This window comes from Lineus longissimus, chromosome 17 (assembly GCF_910592395.1).
Source record: "Lineus longissimus chromosome 17, tnLinLong1.2, whole genome shotgun sequence".
Taxonomy (NCBI): Eukaryota; Metazoa; Nemertea; class Pilidiophora; order Heteronemertea; family Lineidae; genus Lineus; species Lineus longissimus.
The window spans coordinates 10,196,765-10,215,463 of record NC_088324.1 but is presented as its reverse complement, the minus strand read 5'-3'; the positions used below and the strand labels follow the sequence as shown (position 1 = coordinate 10,215,463).

The window sequence follows — 18,699 nt, the reverse complement described above, 5'->3', positions numbered from 1 at the left end:
GTCCTTAGTAGAAAGGTGTTAGAAACTGAAAGTCTGCTGCTTCTTGAAGTGAGGAGATGATTGAGAGCTCCTTGTACTAGGTTGGACAGAGGAAACTGCAGTCCTGGGAAGTGGGATGTACATGTGAGCCGTGTGTCAGTATGCGCCAAACTGGTGCATACATTTCAGAACGGCAGAGGCCTATAAAGCTCCTTCATATCTGTGTCAGTGTGCTCCAAACTGGTGTGTCAGTATGCTCAAAACTGGTGCATACATTTCAGAACGGCAGAGGCCTATAAAGCTCCTTCATATCTGCACTGGCAAAGACCCAAAGGTCCAAAGCTGGCTCCAACCAGTGTGGTTGCATATTAGATAAACAACGCTTGAAACTTCTTTAAAATACTATTTTAATTCTATTGCTGTTCATTAATTGTTACATGAAATGATAAACATACAAGTCATTCCAGTCACAGGAATATATCTAAAGCTTTTCAAGCGTTTAAAACAATAATAAAATATTCTAAATAATCATGCTTGGAATGATTATTACATTATATATGGCACAGTGAAGAAAGGGTTCTAAGGACAAAGTATGCCACAAACTCACATGTTCTCAACAAAAAGTCTCATAGCGGAACAAAATTCTGAATACAAGGCATAAGATAATGTTATCATCTTCTTGGGATCCTTTGTCCAGATACCTTGATACAGAATCAGTCGTAAAAGGTTAGGAGGGATAGCAATGCAAATGGGCGCATGTGAAGAGTTCCCATTACCAGCTATTGCGGGCCTAGCACACTCTGTTTTGAATAGAGGGAGACTCCATCATTCCTATTGTTTGAGATTGGAAAGGTGTGAATTAATCTGGCAATTAGCCTCCTGTGCATTGGTGCATACAAACACTAAAATGTTTGGTTTTTGCTGATTTAGGGTCAAATAAATCAGCCAAAAGTTTTGAAAGCTTCACAAATGATTGTTGCAAGGAAGTACTTTATGATAGTTTGCGAACTTTTGATTAATTCTAGGTGGAAAGTAATATTTTTCGCATATTTGTTGGGAAAAAAATTGAAAATCCTCCAATTTTCAACCCCCCTATGGACACTATGAATTTTTCTCCAATAAAGCTGAAATCTTGGGAATATAATCCTATGAGTTATATCAACCACGTCTGAAGTCGGGAGTTTGTATCAAATGTATAGTTTCGGAGCTAGCGCAGCTAGAAAAGCCCCCAAAACCCACTTTCTCAGGAATTTACATTACGGGCTACGAGTGAAGCATTACATATTTACCAAAATTTTCAACCTATAGATGGACACATCGAATTTCCATCCAAATCACTCCAAATTTTGCCAGTAAATACCTAGACATATATAGAATTGTGTCAGAAGTCGGGAGTTGGGATTATTTTAACACCCCGCCCAAAAAGCCAACTTTATTGATATTTCCTATGCATTTTCCATTAGGCTTGCCAGGACCAATTAAGCAGGTGCACTAATTGGCTTAATTGGCTAGGCCCGCAATAGCTGGTAATGCATTGCAAAACATAATATTCGCCATATACAATATTTTGTCACACCATATTGTTTGTTCTCCAAATTCCACAGCATTCCGGACAACTGTTAAATTCTATGATAAAAAGTTCATAATGCCTTTTCAGTTGAATTCCAAACTTTGAAGCAAAAATGAATATCGCTCATTTTGTTATGAAACTCTTCATGTGCACTCCCAGCAAAGCAAAGCCAAAGGTCCATTTCTTAAAGCATAGCTTTAGAACAGCCAACAATGTATTGTTATTCCCATATGCCATGCACTGTTTAGTCCTTAAATGTTAGAATATTTTGGGGGAGGACCCACAGACCCCCTAAAATGGGTTTCTACACCAACTTTCATCTCCAATGCAGTTTCACTTCCCCAAAATGTGCATCATCCAGGCGCAACCAGCCAATTCCCCTGGCTTTTAAAACAGGACAATTAAGTCATCATTCTCAGCAGCTCTACATGTAAAATACATACATTTAGAAACAAAATATGAAGTCATCACTCTCAGCAGCTCTTAGTTAAAAATAAGAAGTCAAAATAATCATCCTCAGCAGCTCTCAGTTACATAGCTAGAATCAAAATATACATGTAATAACATCATTCTTAGTACCTCATTATCAGTACCTCTTGGCTACAAAGATACAAAACATCAAGTCATCATTCTCAGTATCTCTTGGTTACATCAATACAAATCATCAAGTCATCATTCTCAGTACCTCTTGGTTACATAAATACAAAACATTACGTCATCGTTCTCAGTACCTCTTGGGTACATCAATACAAAACATTACGTCATCGTTCTCAGTACCTCTTGGTTACATCAATACAAAACATTACGTCATCGTTCTCAGTACCTCTTGGTTACATCAATACAAAACATTACGTCATCATTCTCAGTACCTCTTGGTTACATAAATACAAAACATCAAGTCATCATTCTCAGTACCTCTTGGTTACATAAATACAAAAAATTACGTCATCGTTCTCAGTACAGGTCACTTACATCAAGAAATGATACAGACTCGTCTTTATTAATTCCTGGTTACATGGATACAAAAATAACAAACTAAAGCTGTTCCATACATGAAAAGGTTTGCACAATTTGATGAAACACTGCCTTCCACTTGAAGTGGTTGTATTGGTTGATCCTACTTTGTAAGGGTTCATTCAACATTTTCACAAGAGTGCAGAGTACAAGAGTAAAGAGTTAATCTTTTAACAAGACTCCACACCTCAAAAGAAAATCAAATGTTGGTATCTACCTTCATAAGTTTTCCCATGTGGCTCTGGTCCAAAGGTGCTTTGAAGTTGCGTTTGTACGCCGCTGTTTGCATATTCAAAGCACTAACAATCCCCAAACTGACCCTTTTTCTCAAGTTGATGTGAAGGCTACTATTCTATTTAATCCAAATACACGATGGACAGGATTGCTTTCCCCGAAGTGTATCCCAGAGAAATTCGCTGCGAAGAAAAAAATGTGTCACATTCCAACCACTTTACTGCACGAGTTCTGTCCAAAGTGCCTTATCCTTTTCACTAGCTCCAAACTGCACCATATTTTTTAAGTTTATGAAAAAACTTATGTCGTTTCCATTGACTTCTATGTCAACAGGATGTTGTTTCCTAAACCCTTGTGCAAAATCTGGCAGACATATCAACACCCTTACAGTTCCAATTTCATTGGCTCTGTATTTTTCTGTTGCCATAGTCATTGAAAACTCATGGCGAGACATGAAATTTTTACCAGAATACAACTTTTCCCACCATGTCGTTTGATAACCGTGGTCACACTCATCCTTCCTCACCGACTTTTCACCAGTCCACTTGCATTGCACCAAGCAGAGCTTCTGCTCACTAGTATCATTATCTTCACTGCTATCTCTTGCTTCATTTCCTAATTTTGGGTCTGATCCTGTCTGCGACATTGTTCTCTTATCTAATAAGAAAACGATGTCTGGCCCCGCATTTTGTTCGGGCAGCAGAAAATCGGAAAACGGCTCGAGTAAGAACCTATGTAGGTAGGGATACCCATACCCGTTTTTACTTGGAGGTTTTGCAGTTTTCAAACATTCCTTCCTCCACAACTCATAATGAGGTGAAGGTTTGGGGTTTCTGACCGAGCTCACCGCTTTCCCATCAAATGAAACAACCCCGTTTCGTTCATCCACACCGCCATGAGTAAGTTTCAATCTGAAATCCTTCAGATGTTCATAGGGCATGCTTGAACAAACAGCTTTGATCAGATTTTCATCAGTAAAGAAATTCTGCAACCATTTCGTGGCCAACCGTTCCAAGAAAAATCCTTTGGCAGATGAACTTGCGAACTGACCAGAGGCAGAGATTTCTACTAATTCATGAATTTTATTTGATAAATAAAACGTTTGGTCATACTCATCTCTAATGAAACCTTCAATGGCCTCAACCACAAGTAGTTCTTGAACTCCATACCTCACAGGTTTGTTGCTATTCATTTCATCATCGAACTTCAGGTAGCAGATTCCTTCATCAATCAGTTCAGCTGCATCACTATTTTCTTCCCAATGGTGGGTGAAGCCTTCCTCACCAAAAAACAAGAAGGACAGCACCTGAAATAATATTTGACATAAACATAGAATTGCACAGCCAGGTTGAAATGTATGAATACGCTTCATGATTTATGTAAAATACACCAAATAGGATGACTTGAAATAGTTACAAATGTTATTCCCAAACATTAACGTGATCATTAGCATATTTATGGGTGGTTTGAGGAAACATTTTAAGGTGAAATTTTTTTGTAATAGTGATCACCCGACTCTGCCAACTCACCAATTTTTTCAGCATTTCAACGACTGATGAAACCCTTTCTCCTCTTCTTATTTCTGCCGGTCTTCTGCTTTCGTTGTTATCAAGAGGTAGACCTTTTTCAAGGGCACACCGAATGGAGATCTTGTTATCCTTTTCACCCTTCTTCCCAATCAGCTTGGCTTTCGCCCTGTCGATTGAATTTTTCAAGAGGGATTTTGCATCTGTTTCCTCTGATCTAAGACATGTTGCAATAAAGTATGCCAGGAAACGAGGTCTCCCTACAAGACAAAATGTAAAGAGTTCTGGAAACAATTTATCAACAAGTTTTTAGCTAAATACCAACTAGGATTTTAACTCAGCAACATGCGCAAAATTTACATTGTCACTGAATTTATTGCATAGTACTTCTTCACTCAAGTTATTGCATTAAAAAATAAAATGCACTACAAGAAGTTTAAGCTGCTTTGGGTCGGTAGAGAAATGAATACCACAACCATACTTTTGTAAATAACAGTGAGCACATGTAGGTGTCATTTTCAAACTTGTGTGACAATATTAGGAATTGCTTACTACATTTGTATATCTGTAATTATTATTTCTGTGTTTCTCTCTAGCCCTGGTGAACCCAGACACCCAGGATCGTTAAACCGTTATGAGTTTCAACACCTGCTTTCTTAATTGCCCCTTTTCATTGTTTTATAATCTCTATCTTTTAAGCTGTTTGACCCCTTTTATGATCTTCCTGATTAGCAGCTGGTTACTAGGCTCCTGCCCTTGGCACTGTCTGATAATCTTGTATTGATGCTGCTGTGTACTGATTGGTTGTTTCCTTAATTACTGAGTGCTAGTTGGCTCAGAGCCTGATATTTGGGCTAGGCTATTTACCCATGAGGGGTGTGTATAATTAGGTATAAATAATGATGTTCAGATGTTTTTAGTAAGTCCTGGCAGATCCAGAAAGCCAGCCTTCACGCTCTGTAGCTAAACAAGACATCTCTCTTGAAAAGGCGCCAGAGTATTTTAATTGACTTCACCCTTGACCTTACAGCATGGTAAGATTCTTTTATATGATCTCTTGTTGATATTTTATTGTGCGCCATATTTGTGTAATATTTTAGTGTCGGTTGTAAATATGAGGTTAGAGGGACGTGGATAATAAATAATGTAAATATATATCTTAGTTGGTTTAGTCTTTGGGTTCGAGTTCAGAGTTGCGAAGTTTATATGGTGACAAATATTATAAGCCCTTTTACCGCTACATTTTTGGTGACAGCTGTGGGATTGACAAGTACTCCTTATTTATAAGGACAAACCTCAATCCAGTGATACGAGCTCTGCCACAATATTTAGAATTTTATTTACAAACTCATTTTATATATTTTCAAGATGGTTAGACGTAGGAAGACCCCGAAAGTTCAAAAGTCGGGCAAATCCCAAAATACTGAACAATCAGATGATGGAATAGAAAACGAAATTCCTGAAAAATTAGAATATAGCAACTCTGACTCGGAATCCAAGGCTAACACTCCAGAAAACAATGATAATGATCACTCTGGTAATGAAGATAATAATCATGATGGGGATGATGAATCTTCCGATAATGAAGGTGATGCCATTACGGCTGACCCTGATTTAGTAGGTCGTGAAGGTGATGCCATTAGGGCTGACCCTGAGTTAGTGGATATTAGAGGCGATGCCGCTAGGGCTGACCCTCATGTACTAGATAATGCAAGCATTCATGATGGTGATATGGCGGACCCAGGGATAAACTATGACAAACCAATGATTAAATACCTCGTAACCCTCACTAGTGCACTCGAATCAGTGAAACAGGAAATGCTAAATCAGACAAAAATACTCTCTGACTTAGTCAATCAAAAAAACCACCAACAAGATGCTACAGTGGGTAGACTAATCTCTGCACTTGCTCGAAACCACAGCGCTGTTATTCAAGGGCAAAGCGAAAACAAGCAAGCGCAGGCTGAACAGCTACATATAATGCAGCAAAACCTTGAAAATCACAACGTGTTGATCAATGAACTGCGCTCGAAAACTTTCGACCCCGCAAAAGAGATTCGGGCTGAACATAGTAAACTTCTGACTGAGATATCCACTACGCAAGCGCAGAACAATGTCCAACTAATCAATAGTATGGAAAAGGCTCTTTTCCAGAATACCGAGACGATGGGTGCAGTTATATCTAAGGCTTGCACTGATATGATAAAAAATTCGAGAAATGTAGCCTCTGAAACGATGCCAGGTGAAAATGCAGACCCTGTAATTACAACTCTGCCGAACTCACCAAAGCGGGTCAAAAACTGTACTAAGCCGTCGATATCTAGTACCCCTAGATCAAACCTTAAACTAAAAGAGAAGACCGTAGACCCCGAATCTGACCTGTCAGGCTCTGACAGTAATGACGACGGAAAGTCTTCTGCTTGCCAATCAACAGTCAGCTCCAACCGCACAAACAAGTTTAAGGCTTCTAAGCGCCCAAAATTATCTGCTTTTACTGGTTCAGAACCTTGGGAAATCTGGTACAATAGATTTTCAGATGTAGCTACTCGCTACGGTTGGGATGAGGATGAGAAGTTAGATGAACTTTTACCTCGACTTGAGGGAAAAGCTGGCGAATTTGTCTATGGACAACTACCCAGTAAAGTCAGGGGCAAATATACTAAACTTATCGCCGAATTGAACAGTAGGTTCAGAAAGATTGAGTCTACTAAGACCTACGCGAAGAAATTTTCTAACCGTAGACAGGGAGTAGAAGAAACTCCCGAAACATATTGCGCTGAACTAAAACGTCTATACGATAAGGCATACCCGAACAGGACCCAAGTGATCCGAGAAGAAGATCTTGTTCGAAAATTTTTCGATGGTCTTCACGACCAAGATACAAAGATTCAGATTGAATTCTTTAAATCACCCGAGACAGTTGACGAGGCCCTTAGTCTGGTAGTCAATTACAATGAGACGCGCCAACGGTTTTCATCTACTGCTACCAGTAGAAGTTCAAAACAACATCCACGAGTTGACGGTAACGTTGTAGTTATATCCGACTCTGATGACAGTGACAGTACCCCTGATCCAGACGCAGCAAGGATCACCAGGGCGAGCCCACAAAATCAGAAGAAGTCAGATTCCGCAAAACATGTAAAACCTGCCAATATCAGTAGCTCGGATACTGATGGAAAGTCAGGCCTTACCTCAGCACTAACAGAGCTAGTCCAACAAACGATTGGGTTTGAATTTGAGAAATATTCAAAGGGCCAGAGATCTAACTCAGATCAGCAACATCATCATAACCGGCAAGGTAACCATGATGGGGGCACTCACCAAAATAGAAGGAATACTCAGTACCCGCCGCAACTGTGTTGGACATGCAAAATGCCTGGTCACGTAGCTGCGAACTGCCAATCATATGATGACACTATCGCCAACCTTGGGAATCAACCCAACAGAGCGCGACAGTCTCAGAACTCCCATAATCAACATTATCTAGACAGACCTAGACCGCAATCACAAAACCGTAATGGGCCAACAGGCAATGCGCGCTACCACAACCAGCAGGGAAAGTGGTAAAGGCTAATTCTGCGGGCGAAGAGTTAGCCAATTCTGGTGAAAGTACTGATTTAACAACTAATGAGATGAGAAAAAGTGCCAATGACAATGTTATAAGTGACGAATTAGATTTGCAGAAAGCAAGGCGTGAGAAACCGAGGTGTAGTGGTGTTTATATTGAAGGCTCTGTTCAAGGTGTTGATGTGTTACTCACCGTTGATACAGGAGCAACCAGGACGTTTATGTCGAAGAGAGTGTATGAGAAAATTCCTCGTGAAGTGAAGCCTGAGCTTATAGCAAATCCTGAATCACGACCTATGACGGGCGCAGATGGGACTTTAATCTCCCGTTTTGGTAAAGCAGTATTTAAACTAGGGTTAGGCCCCCTACAAGTTGAGAGAACAATCATTGTCGCTGACATTGAAGATGAAATTTTAATCGGAGCAGACATTCTGATCCGAGATCCAGCCGGCCCGGCCGACTTGTTGTTGAGTCAAAATAAGATGGTGTTTCATGGAAAGAAGATTCCATTGATTAGGATAGGTACCCCCTATCAAGCCCGGAGAGTAATGGTAGCAGACCATTTTGTTGTACCAGCATTGAGTGAGAAAATGGTTGATTGTTTTGTTGAGTCAGATGGAAAACAAAGTACTAAAGATGACTCATGCTTATTGATTGAAAATAGTAAAACGTTTACTGAGAAAACAGGCATGCTCATAACTCCCTGTCTTGTAAACGCCGCTGAGAGTACCACTATTAGGATAAGAGTATTAAATCCTTTCAAGGATGATAAATCCATTAAGCAAGACACGGCAGTTGGTATAGTTGAGAAAGTTGCGCCACCTGAACAATGTGTCGCGGTAGAAGAAAATCCTAAACTATCCGAGAATTTTGAAAGTGTCCGAAGATTATAGCCGAACCAACAACTCCGTCAATGCAATTACTGCAACTACCGAGACGCCATACATGAGGTCATCAATCATGTCATTCGACTTCATCTCAACCCCAATCAAGTACCATTTTACTGCGTCAGGTGCAACACCAAACTGAAAAACAGCACAAACGCTCGGAGACACACTGCCAGGTATCACCGCAGCGACTTAGGGCTCCCATTCACCCGCACATTTGCAGGCCTGCAAAGAGACTGGGATTACCGCCTGACAAAACTCCATGTCCGCCCTGTTACGACATCATCTGAACTTCTGCCTGAAGACCTCAGACGTCTCGTAACTCCTGCCGTGAGTCACACTGTGTCAGTCGCCCCAGCAACTGTCCCTGCTGTCGTTTCACCGCTGAAGCTGCCAACCTCGCAAAACACCCCGAGCAAACCAGCCACGCCCCGTTCACCGGATTTAGACTCGTTTCTGGCCAGGTACGACAATATTCGACCAAAACCACTCCTTTCGCCTCTGAAGTCACCGACCCAACCAATCACGTTGAGCAATCCCGCCACACCTCGGACACCATGGTCCGACCCGCCAGTTGCAAACAACAACACATCGATGCCTGAGACGTCATCACCAGTTTGCAGAAAGACGCTGTCTTTCGATTATCTCAATGCCAGCATGACAACGATTATGCGTCAACTCTTTGATTCGCCGTCCGTGCCAACTCCACATGCCCTTGCGACACCAGTACGAGACACTGCCTTAGTGACCGCTTTGAACGCCCTTACAACAGCACAAACCAAGGCCACTGAATCGATTGAGCGTCAACTTCAACTGGCTCAACTCTCATACGACCAGAACACCCGTATTCTTCATACCCTGCAGCAGACCAATTACCGATTACAACTCGCCAGCATGCAAGACAATATGGAAAGATCACCGGACAACAATCGATTCTCCAAATTCAGGGACACTACTTAAACATTTTCAGCATATGAACTCAATGGAATTAACAATTTTGTTATATATGAAAGTGCTGAGATATTTAGTTTTCCAGTTGTGGTGGTCATTAAGACTTTTGGACATGTATTCGATTAATTGTGCTTAGAGCAGTTCATCTAATGTGATTAACCGGATACCTCGTTATCTTTCTTAATTCATTTTCATTTCATTTAATTCGATTTAATTTGATGTATACTTATTTCATTCTTGTCACTCATTTATTATGTATCTGTTTCCTTAAGTTCCATTATTGATGAGGACATCAATTTTCGTTTGTGGGGGCAATGTGACGATATTTAGAGTTCTTGCATTTACTTGTATTAACTGAATATTTTTCGTCGTCAAAGTTTTGCATATATCTATATTTGTACAGTATTTGTAAATTTTACAATTCCTATATTTCACTTGGATTTTATATGTTGATGGGGACATCAATTTTTCGTTTGTGGGGGCAATGTGACAATATTAGGAATTGCTTACTACATTTGTATATCTGTAATTATTATTTCTGTGTTTCTCTCTAGCCCTGGTGAACCCAGACACCCAGGATCGTTAAACCGTTATGAGTTTCAACACCTGCTTTCTTAATTGCCCCTTTTCATTGTTTTATAATCTCTATCTTTTAAGCTGTTTGACCCCTTTTATGATCTTCCTGATTAGCAGCTGGTTACTAGGCTCCTGCCCTTGGCACTGTCTGATAATCTTGTATTGATGCTGCTGTGTACTGATTGGTTGTTTCCTTAATTACTGAGTGCTAGTTGGCTCAGAGCCTGATATTTGGGCTAGGCTATTTACCCATGAGGGGTGTGTATAATTAGGTATAAATAATGATGTTCAGATGTTTTTAGTAAGTCCTGGCAGATCCAGAAAGCCAGCCTTCACGCTCTGTAGCTAAACAAGACATCTCTCTTGAAAAGCGCCAGAGCATTTTGATTGACTTCACCCTCTGTAGCCAAACAAGACATTTCTCTTGAAAGGCGCCAGAGTATTTTAATTGACTTCACCCTTGACCTTACAGCATGGTAAGATTCTTTTATATGATCTCTTGTTGATATTTTATTGTGCGCCATATTTGTGTAATATTTTAGTGTCGGTTGTAAATATGAGGTTAGAGGGACGTGGATAATAAATAATGTAAATATATATCTTAGTTGGTTTAGTCTTTGGGTTCGAGTTCAGAGTTGCGAAGTTTATATGGTGACAAATATTATAAGCCCTTTTACCGCTACACTTGGACCAGATTGAAAGAGTTACCTTTGAAAATAGTGTACACTTCTTCAACCACCTTCCTGTCTGGGACCGATCTTGAACCAAGTTTTGTGAAGTTTATGAATTTTCCAACATATGCCTCCATCCTTGGACGTGTCAACATCCGTTCAAAGTCTTTGAAGATGAGGTATTCTGGTAATTCTGCTTCAGGTTTGCCTACAGCACTTCGAATTAGATTTATCTCATGAGTCAGTGTAATAGCTGTACCTGAGACAAATGTGGCAATTTTAATGTTCTTGCTTGGCGATGGCAATGAATTCATTACTCTGAAAACTTTTGAAAAGAGTGCTCTGGTATTTGGATTTTTCCCAGAGTCCTCAAACTTTCTCACAGAGGCTTTTGTCAAGACCTGTGCCTCATCAATGAACACTGGAACTGCAATCTTCTCCTTGCCCATGTTGGCAATATAATTAACACTTTCCTTCAGAGCAGCTTCAACAGCACTTTCGTCACATTCACACAACTTGTTAAACAACACGACAATTAGTTGATCAGCACCATTTGTCGTCCTCACTTCATTCAGCCGCAGCTGGAAATGCAGCCAAGCATGTTTTAGTTTCTGTTGGTGAACACTATAGTTTTTTGACAACATGTTCACAACCTTCTGCAAATAAACATATCTCAACAATAAGACCCGTCCAAGAAGAAGACACTTGATCAGATGCTCTGTTCTTTTCTCAATATCATCACCAGTTATCTTATCCACCTTGTCAGTGAAAGAGATTATATCAGGGGACAATTGGTTGCCCATATCACCTGGGAGTGATGCCTCAAAATAGATGCCGTAGTTTAAGGCAAGATACCTGAATATAGAACTTGTCTTTCCACATCCTGATACTCCATACAACACAAAGCAGTTATAGTCATTGACATCAGATTTTGCTGTTGTCACTGCCCTTTCTCTGATATACTCAGTGACCTTGTTTTTTCCGTTTCTCTTCAGTGGAAGGTCCAACAGGGGCAAATATGGTCTGGCCTTGTTGGAATCACCCTCGCCATTGGGATTGGCATCATCCAAGGTGGGAATTTCAGTGTCTCTCTGTCGACTTCCCATTCTGCTTAGTGGATGACTTTTTGGGATAACGTATTTACGAAAGTTAACATAATTCAAGATGAGATCAGCATATCGGTCATCTGACATCAATTCCTGAATGATATCATTTACATCTGAAATAGAAATGTGGGAGAGTTAAGTCAATGCTCTTTAGAAACCTGCTATATTTCAATAGCCAAAGGACAGTTCTGGCCACCAGACATAGGTATGAATTTCAAAGTAGATGATATCGAGTAGTGGAAGTCGGGTGACAAATTAGGTCATGTTAGTAGATGCAGTAGGAGAAAGTCTGGTAGAGTATTGCAGTACAAAAATCTGTATGGTCTGAACATTGAAATCCACATCTGTAGAGTGTGAAAGGACAGAAACTGATGCAAGAAGATTTTGAAGAAAATCTAGCATTTCAATGAACCCTAAGGGCCTGACTCTTTAGCTCTTTCTTCTCTAAAAATATGTGAACGTATGTTCAGGACAAAATGCATTAAACAAACCTGGGCTAGTACTCTTCTTGATGAAGTTGACAATCAATTCGACATCAGTGGCATTCCAGTTAGTCTTCAACTTTGTATTCAGTCTTTCTCTCAGCTCATCTGTGGACGACTTACAGCGATATGAATCCAACGTATCTAAATCAACCCATTCTGCTTTCTTAAATATCTCAAAATACTTGGATAGATCCTTCTCATCCTTAATGGCGTCGCAGAGGGAATCATGATCAAACTTATTGATACGTTTTGCCCCCAAATTCTGGAAAGGTTCAAATTCTGGTTTTGGAGGAAGCTGGTTTTCCGGGATTATTGTCAGTTTAGTTTGACTCTTCTGATGATGCGTTTTCCTGGATGGAACAGTATCTTGCTGTGCTGCTTCATCTTTAGAGGTTAATGAGATGGGGACGGAAATTTTATCAGCATCATAATCACTGACATAATCAGCATTACTGACTTCATCCTCATCAGAGTCACCTTCATCTGCTGGGACAGAAACTGAGGCAGTAGGACATTCTTTTAGGTTCTTTTGAGGAACCTTTTTGTCATCACTAAGACGCCGCTTTCGTTTCTTGTCTAAAGATCCTTCTTCACTTTCAGGAAGCAAATCATCCATGCTTTCAACCAGGGGCTTAGAATCATCTGTTGACTCTACCCTTCCTGCCGCTGCATTGGCAGATGTCTTAGCTAGTGACGGGGAATCATCGACATCCATCATGAACTTCTTCAATGTTGACCTAAAATAGCAGGGAAGACTAATCAAATGGAAAGTAAAGAATTTCTTGACTATATCTGGTGGGGAGTGGTCCTGGATGACGGTGAATACATAATCAGTCACCAAGGCCGCTTAACTGTTTTGTGCCGATCAAAGAGCACAGTCTAGAGAACTTCGACAGCAGCAACAGCAGCAGTTACAACAGGTAGGCTAAAGCTTTCTGTCAAGTAAGAATTATGTCACAAATGGCGCTCTATATATGACCATAGCCATGGCAAGACAAAGGGAAAAAAAGTTTTAAACTTGCCTTCAAACTCAGAGTTCTCAATGCTCTATCCTTACGCGTTGAAAATGTTTTCAATTCATCAGTCATGGGTGTATGAGTCCAAAATATTCATGAATTTAGGCGTTATTCCTTGAAGAAAAAAAATCATGATTGTTCATAAAACTTTTTAAAGCGCCACCTATGAACACAAATAGTTTACAGGCAGATGTTTAAAGATATTTCACTTCAACATCAGATTTTTCAAAATAACTTACTATTTATCGATAGAAATTTATTTAAATATATTTCAAGCCTAAATTCTATATTCAGCATTCCTTAAATTGCCCAAAAGTATGAATTTTTAACAAATTGTGTATACATTTTTGGTACAGCTGCTATATAATAATTTTAGATGCGCCACCTGCAGGCCAAAAATTAAACGAATATTCACATGTCAAATGCACAAAAATGAAAATAAACTCAAATTGAAGCAAATTTACCTGATTTCATTACTTAGTTGTTATTCTGACAATACAGGTAGCATCTAGAATCAAGTCAGAATGAGTTGGCTGATTCCTGAAATCTCCACGGACCAAGTTGATGATTGGTTCAACGCCGGGAAGCGTCTCGCCAAAGCAGCGGGGGGGAAGCGTGCCCCAGCTGTTCAGACCAAAACCTATGCCAGATGTAAATCAGGAGGCCGTTCTCTAGACCCAGTTACTCAAAAGCCTTCCGCTCCCCTCAGAGAAGAAGAATTTGTACCCCCGTATAAAAGGTAGCTATCCTAGCTAGCTAGCTGCTGTTACGTTTCCTCATTCTTGTGCTTTCGAAGTAGAAGTGAACTGTCACCTGGACCGTAGGCATAGGCATGAAGCTAAATTTATTTTAGCATCATGATAGGACCAACTCTACACTGAGCACATCAAATATAGTTTCCTGTGATCATATCGTATCACTTCCAAGAAAAAACATGATAACACTAACAGATAAGAAAGAATGAGGGATGTTATCGGCTAGCACCCTCAATTCAAAAATAATTCAATTAGATGTATGTAGGCCTACACAAAAATTTGTATTTTTTGCAGGAGACAGGTTAAGATTTCAGCTTGTCATGTCTTTCTTGTTCTGTAAACTTCTGACGCCATAATTCATATATGTTACAGTTTCATGAAGTGTCTTGTCATTGTGTTCCAGTCATTCACGAACGTTTGGAGAGTCGCAGACGGAATATGCAAGGAAATACCAGGAAGAAGAGGAGAGAAATCTCATTGACCCTGGTGGCGCCACTACTGCCTCGGAGGTATTAAACTTAATCTACTCACTGAATCAAAAATGATTTCCATGACCAAAATGACATTTACAAGTATTTCTTTATATTTTGTGGAATTTAAAAAAACAAGTGTTTAGTTGTAAGATGTCTTGAAATGCTTGTAGAAAATATCTTTCATTAGATAAAGCATGTGCCAAAATGCTCTGAAATTCTGCTCTTGTGTTGTCATATGGGCACTTCTTTTCAAAATAGATGATTGCAATTTACTCTCCTCTCTCATGCCTGGTTTCAAAACTTTAATGTCTTTTTTTGTGCTTTAAAAAAAGGGAACATGAGAAGCATTGTGGAATGATTTGGTAGTTTGTTATCTTCAACCCATTGGTTGATATGATCACTTAAAAGATTTATTGCTAGGCCTGGTTGTTTAAATTGATTTGGGCAATAACTTGATTTTAACTTGAACTTTTCTTGAATCTCTTAAGCAAAAGTGTTGGAGGTCGTGTAAAGTCGCAAATTTAACAAAAGTGTTAGTTTGTTTGATTGACGAGTCAGACCCAGGACCCAAAACTGATAATAAGAAGAGAAAAGATGGTTTTTGTGCTTGTATAATAACAGTAAAGTGTGAAAGAAATTCATCGCTTATCCTTGTTGTCATTCTAGGGAGCATGTGGCTTTGATGATACAGCCAGTGTTGTCTCTGGCACATCATACGGTACCAGAATGGAGGATCTGGAAACGGCCAGTTACTTTAGCGGCAGTGTGGCTACGATCGAGACGTTCCGGCCGGAGAATTACATGGAGGTCTACCAGAACTATGACTTCAAGTCAAGCCATGGGGACGAGCTGCCCATTGCTAAATATAGGGAGAATGTATGTGTGAAAGTGAACCTCAGTAGTTATTGTTAGCAATCTATTGTACAACCTTGTCCTTCTGCAACATATCTTGGCTGAAGTTTTCCAAAAGTAAGCAATTAGAGCGTTTTAAAGGACACACTAAAGACTGAAAATGAAGGGTGTCCGGATCGCCAAGGTCAAGTTGCACTCACCACAGCTCCAGAGGTCAAATTGCCCACTCCATGGCAGCAATTGGGGGAGGGGGGTGGGTCTCTTTTGGTCTATAACTTGTAAGTAGAAGCAGATGTTTTACTAATGTGATGTCTCTTTCAGATTGTGGAAACCATTGAAAGCAACATGGTGACTGTGATCCAAGGTTCGACTGGCAGCGGAAAAACAACTCAAGTCCCACAGTATATTCTTGATCATTACGCCAAGGAGCAGCAGTATTGTAATATAATCGTGACGCAGCCGAGGAGAATTGCTGCGATGAGTATTTCGCGACGCGTCTGCTTTGAGCGCAACTGGGATTTGGGTGGTTGTGTTGGTTACCAGGTGAGAACCTTCTTTTCACATCTTGAATCTTCTATCACAACTAAATTGAAGTTTTTAGTGCAGAAGCAAGTCATGTACTGTAGTTTGTTGTGATGATTAATTGTTGTCATTGAAACTTCTTTGAAAAGTTGCTTTAAAATAGTTTTGTGGGACTCATTTTCATCGTCTCTACTTCATTGTTAAATTAATGTAGAGTGCTAAATGTTAAAGGTAGGGTACAGGGTGCCTTCTCCTGGTGCCTGGCATAGTCACACATAGGAGTTTGGGAGTAGAGAGTGTCTCCTAAGACTAGGGTGAAATCGTAATGAACAAACTTTCCCTACGTACCAGGTTGGCATGGACAAAGTTGCCTCAGAAGACACTCGCATCCTCTACGTGACGACTGGTGTCCTGCTGATGAAACTGGTCAATGATAAGAACATGCTCCAGTATACACACGTGATCTTGGACGAGGTAAGTAGGGGAATTGTTTCATTTATGATTGAGAAAGTCGTAGAGTTTTTGGTTCTCTAGAGTTTTACTCTATTCTTTTAATAAGCCTTCAGTGACCATTTGCAAACCTGGTCAATTATTCTCCCTAACATGTTATCGATTATTGTACATGTACTTAACTTGTAAATTTACTTTTTGCCTGATAGCTTTTTAAAAGCCGAGTCTCAACTAGAATATTATTAGCTCAATAAATGATATGGAGTATTTTGTAATGTATTTGAACAGCGGCCCTCATGACCTGAAAAAACACTTTCAAATAAAACATTTACCTATGTTTGGTTTACAGGTTCATGAACGTGACCAAGAGAATGACTTCTCACTGCTCGTCGTCAGGAAATTACTCAGGTCAAACTCACGACATGTCAAGGTAAGTGTAAACCTGGATTACTCATTTTTGTCATTCTTTTCCACAATTGCTGCGAAGATAAAATTGCTTACAGTACAATTACTCAACAGGCCTTACCATTTCTTTACCTATTTCTAGATTGTCTTGATGTCCGCTACGTTTGACTCTGATATGTTTGCGCAGTATTATTCCATCCCCATCCGTGGCAAACTGGAGTCAGCTCCCGTCATATCGGTGGAAGGAAGGGTCTTCGATGTAAAGGAATTCTACATTGAGGATTTGAAAGTTCTGGGTGAGGTAGGTTGACAAATTGAATCTGTGAGAACTAAAACCCCGTAAGTCCATGCGTTAATAGATGGATTTGGGTTGAAACACGGCTTGTGGCATTTTAGCTTTCAGCTCAGTGCATCTGTTGTTGAGGAGGGGTAAAGTGAGCTATTATTCTGCCCTGATGTACTGAGTAGGGGATGTTAAAAAATAGAAGTAACTTATAGTGCTCTGTTTCAGCTTCCTGAGCTTGATGAGTTACAGCCAAGCTTATCAGGAGAAACCTTGGAGATAACTCGGAAACTCATCCTACAATTCGACAGGATGGAGTTACAGGAAGAGGGGTAAGTTTGCTGACCGTGTACCTTAAAATCACATAATAGGGGGGACTTTTGTCGAGGGTGACTTTTTGCAACACTTTTTTTAATCCTCCAGCTTAAGGTTTTTACCTTTCCAATTTCAGTCGGGGTGAAAGTGACAGTCTGCCAAAGAAAAGAGGAACTGTCTTGATTTTTCTGCCAGGTAAAATTTAATGAGTATAGACTAGTAAATGCTTTTACCGAAATCTTCAAGAACATCACACAAGGCCTTTCTGTATGAAACTGATGTAAAAGTATTTGGTAGTCTTCATTCATAATAGCTCTAGGAATATAGAGAAAGGTTACCTGAACAGACGACCATTGGCACCCAACGCCAATACCTATGACATGAGTGCATAAAGTTCAACTGAGTTAATAGGTGCTTTGACAATTTGGCATCCATTTTAAAAGAAGTTTCGAAGGGAATTACTTTTATAATGCTGTAGATGAGCCATAAGCCATTAGAAGAATATTTTTGTTGAGTTTGATTTTATAATTTTGTATTTTAGGTATGGCAGAAATAGATGCTGTGAGGGACACCCTGAAGGCTCTAGCTTCTCCAAAGCAGTAAGTAGTATAAAGGCTGGTGCCACTATTTTGTTTGACATCGTGCCTGGTACATCGCCGAAAATGTGGCTGACTGTTGCGGTCAACCATGTGGAAGCAACTCTCATAACTTTTTAAAAATGCGTAACAATTCATGAAATAAATCAAGTCTCATTCTGGAAAGCAATAGCATCTCTGTCTACAAAAGATGCTCCCTCCCCCAAAAACATCCCATTAGGGGGTGTTGCCCTAGAGACAAAACTTAGAGCCATGAAAATCATGTGCAGTTGGTTTAGCCCTCCCCCACTGCTTCTTTCAATGAATATATTCATGATTGTTTTTCAGGTTCGTTCTCCTGCCTCTTCATTCGACCTGTACCCTAGAGGAGCAGATCCGGGTTTTTGAACCCCCAGCCAAAGGATATAGAAAAGTAGGTAGAAAATACCCTTAGTTTTATGGCTCTAAAAACCTTGATAACAGTTCT

The 18,699-nt window shown here is 40.0% G+C and overlaps 2 protein-coding genes across 4 annotated transcripts in view; one reads left to right on the top strand and one right to left on the bottom strand.

Moving 5' to 3' along the window:
* Positions 1 to 402: 402 nt before the first annotated feature.
* On the bottom strand, positions 403 to 13,729 carry LOC135501549 (uncharacterized). Of its 2 annotated transcripts, none has more exons than XM_064793696.1 (5): positions 13,589 to 13,729; positions 12,573 to 13,303; positions 11,013 to 12,194; positions 4,327 to 4,583; positions 403 to 4,103 (listed from the first exon to the last, which is right to left on the bottom strand). In XM_064793696.1, exons 2-5 carry the CDS (start codon positions 13,282 to 13,284, stop codon positions 3,015 to 3,017), a joined length of 3,240 nt encoding a protein of 1,079 aa, XP_064649766.1. In that variant the 5' UTR covers positions 13,285 to 13,303; positions 13,589 to 13,729; the 3' UTR covers positions 403 to 3,014. The 2 variants fall into 2 exon arrangements, with proteins under 2 accessions (XP_064649766.1, XP_064649767.1); XM_064793697.1 differs by having other exon boundaries at positions 13,624 to 13,729.
* LOC135501548 (ATP-dependent RNA helicase TDRD9-like) overlaps positions 13,467 to 18,699 on the top strand; it is a 27,131-nt gene continuing 21,898 nt past the window's right edge. The window contains exons 1-12 of one of the 2 annotated variants that reach the window (XM_064793695.1): positions 13,467 to 13,486; positions 14,084 to 14,321; positions 14,741 to 14,846; positions 15,477 to 15,686; positions 15,984 to 16,205; positions 16,536 to 16,658; positions 16,984 to 17,064; positions 17,182 to 17,340; positions 17,551 to 17,654; positions 17,774 to 17,832; positions 18,179 to 18,236; positions 18,561 to 18,645. In XM_064793695.1, coding sequence (XP_064649765.1) covers positions 14,107 to 14,321; positions 14,741 to 14,846; positions 15,477 to 15,686; positions 15,984 to 16,205; positions 16,536 to 16,658; positions 16,984 to 17,064; positions 17,182 to 17,340; positions 17,551 to 17,654; positions 17,774 to 17,832; positions 18,179 to 18,236; positions 18,561 to 18,645 — 1,422 coding nt within the window. In that variant the 5' untranslated portion in view covers positions 13,467 to 13,486; positions 14,084 to 14,106. Of the gene's footprint in view, positions 13,487 to 13,982; positions 14,322 to 14,740; positions 14,847 to 15,476; positions 15,687 to 15,983; positions 16,206 to 16,535; positions 16,659 to 16,983; positions 17,065 to 17,181; positions 17,341 to 17,550; positions 17,655 to 17,773; positions 17,833 to 18,178; positions 18,237 to 18,560; positions 18,646 to 18,699 lie in introns of those variants that run through there. The other variant, XM_064793694.1, reaches the window with a different exon arrangement.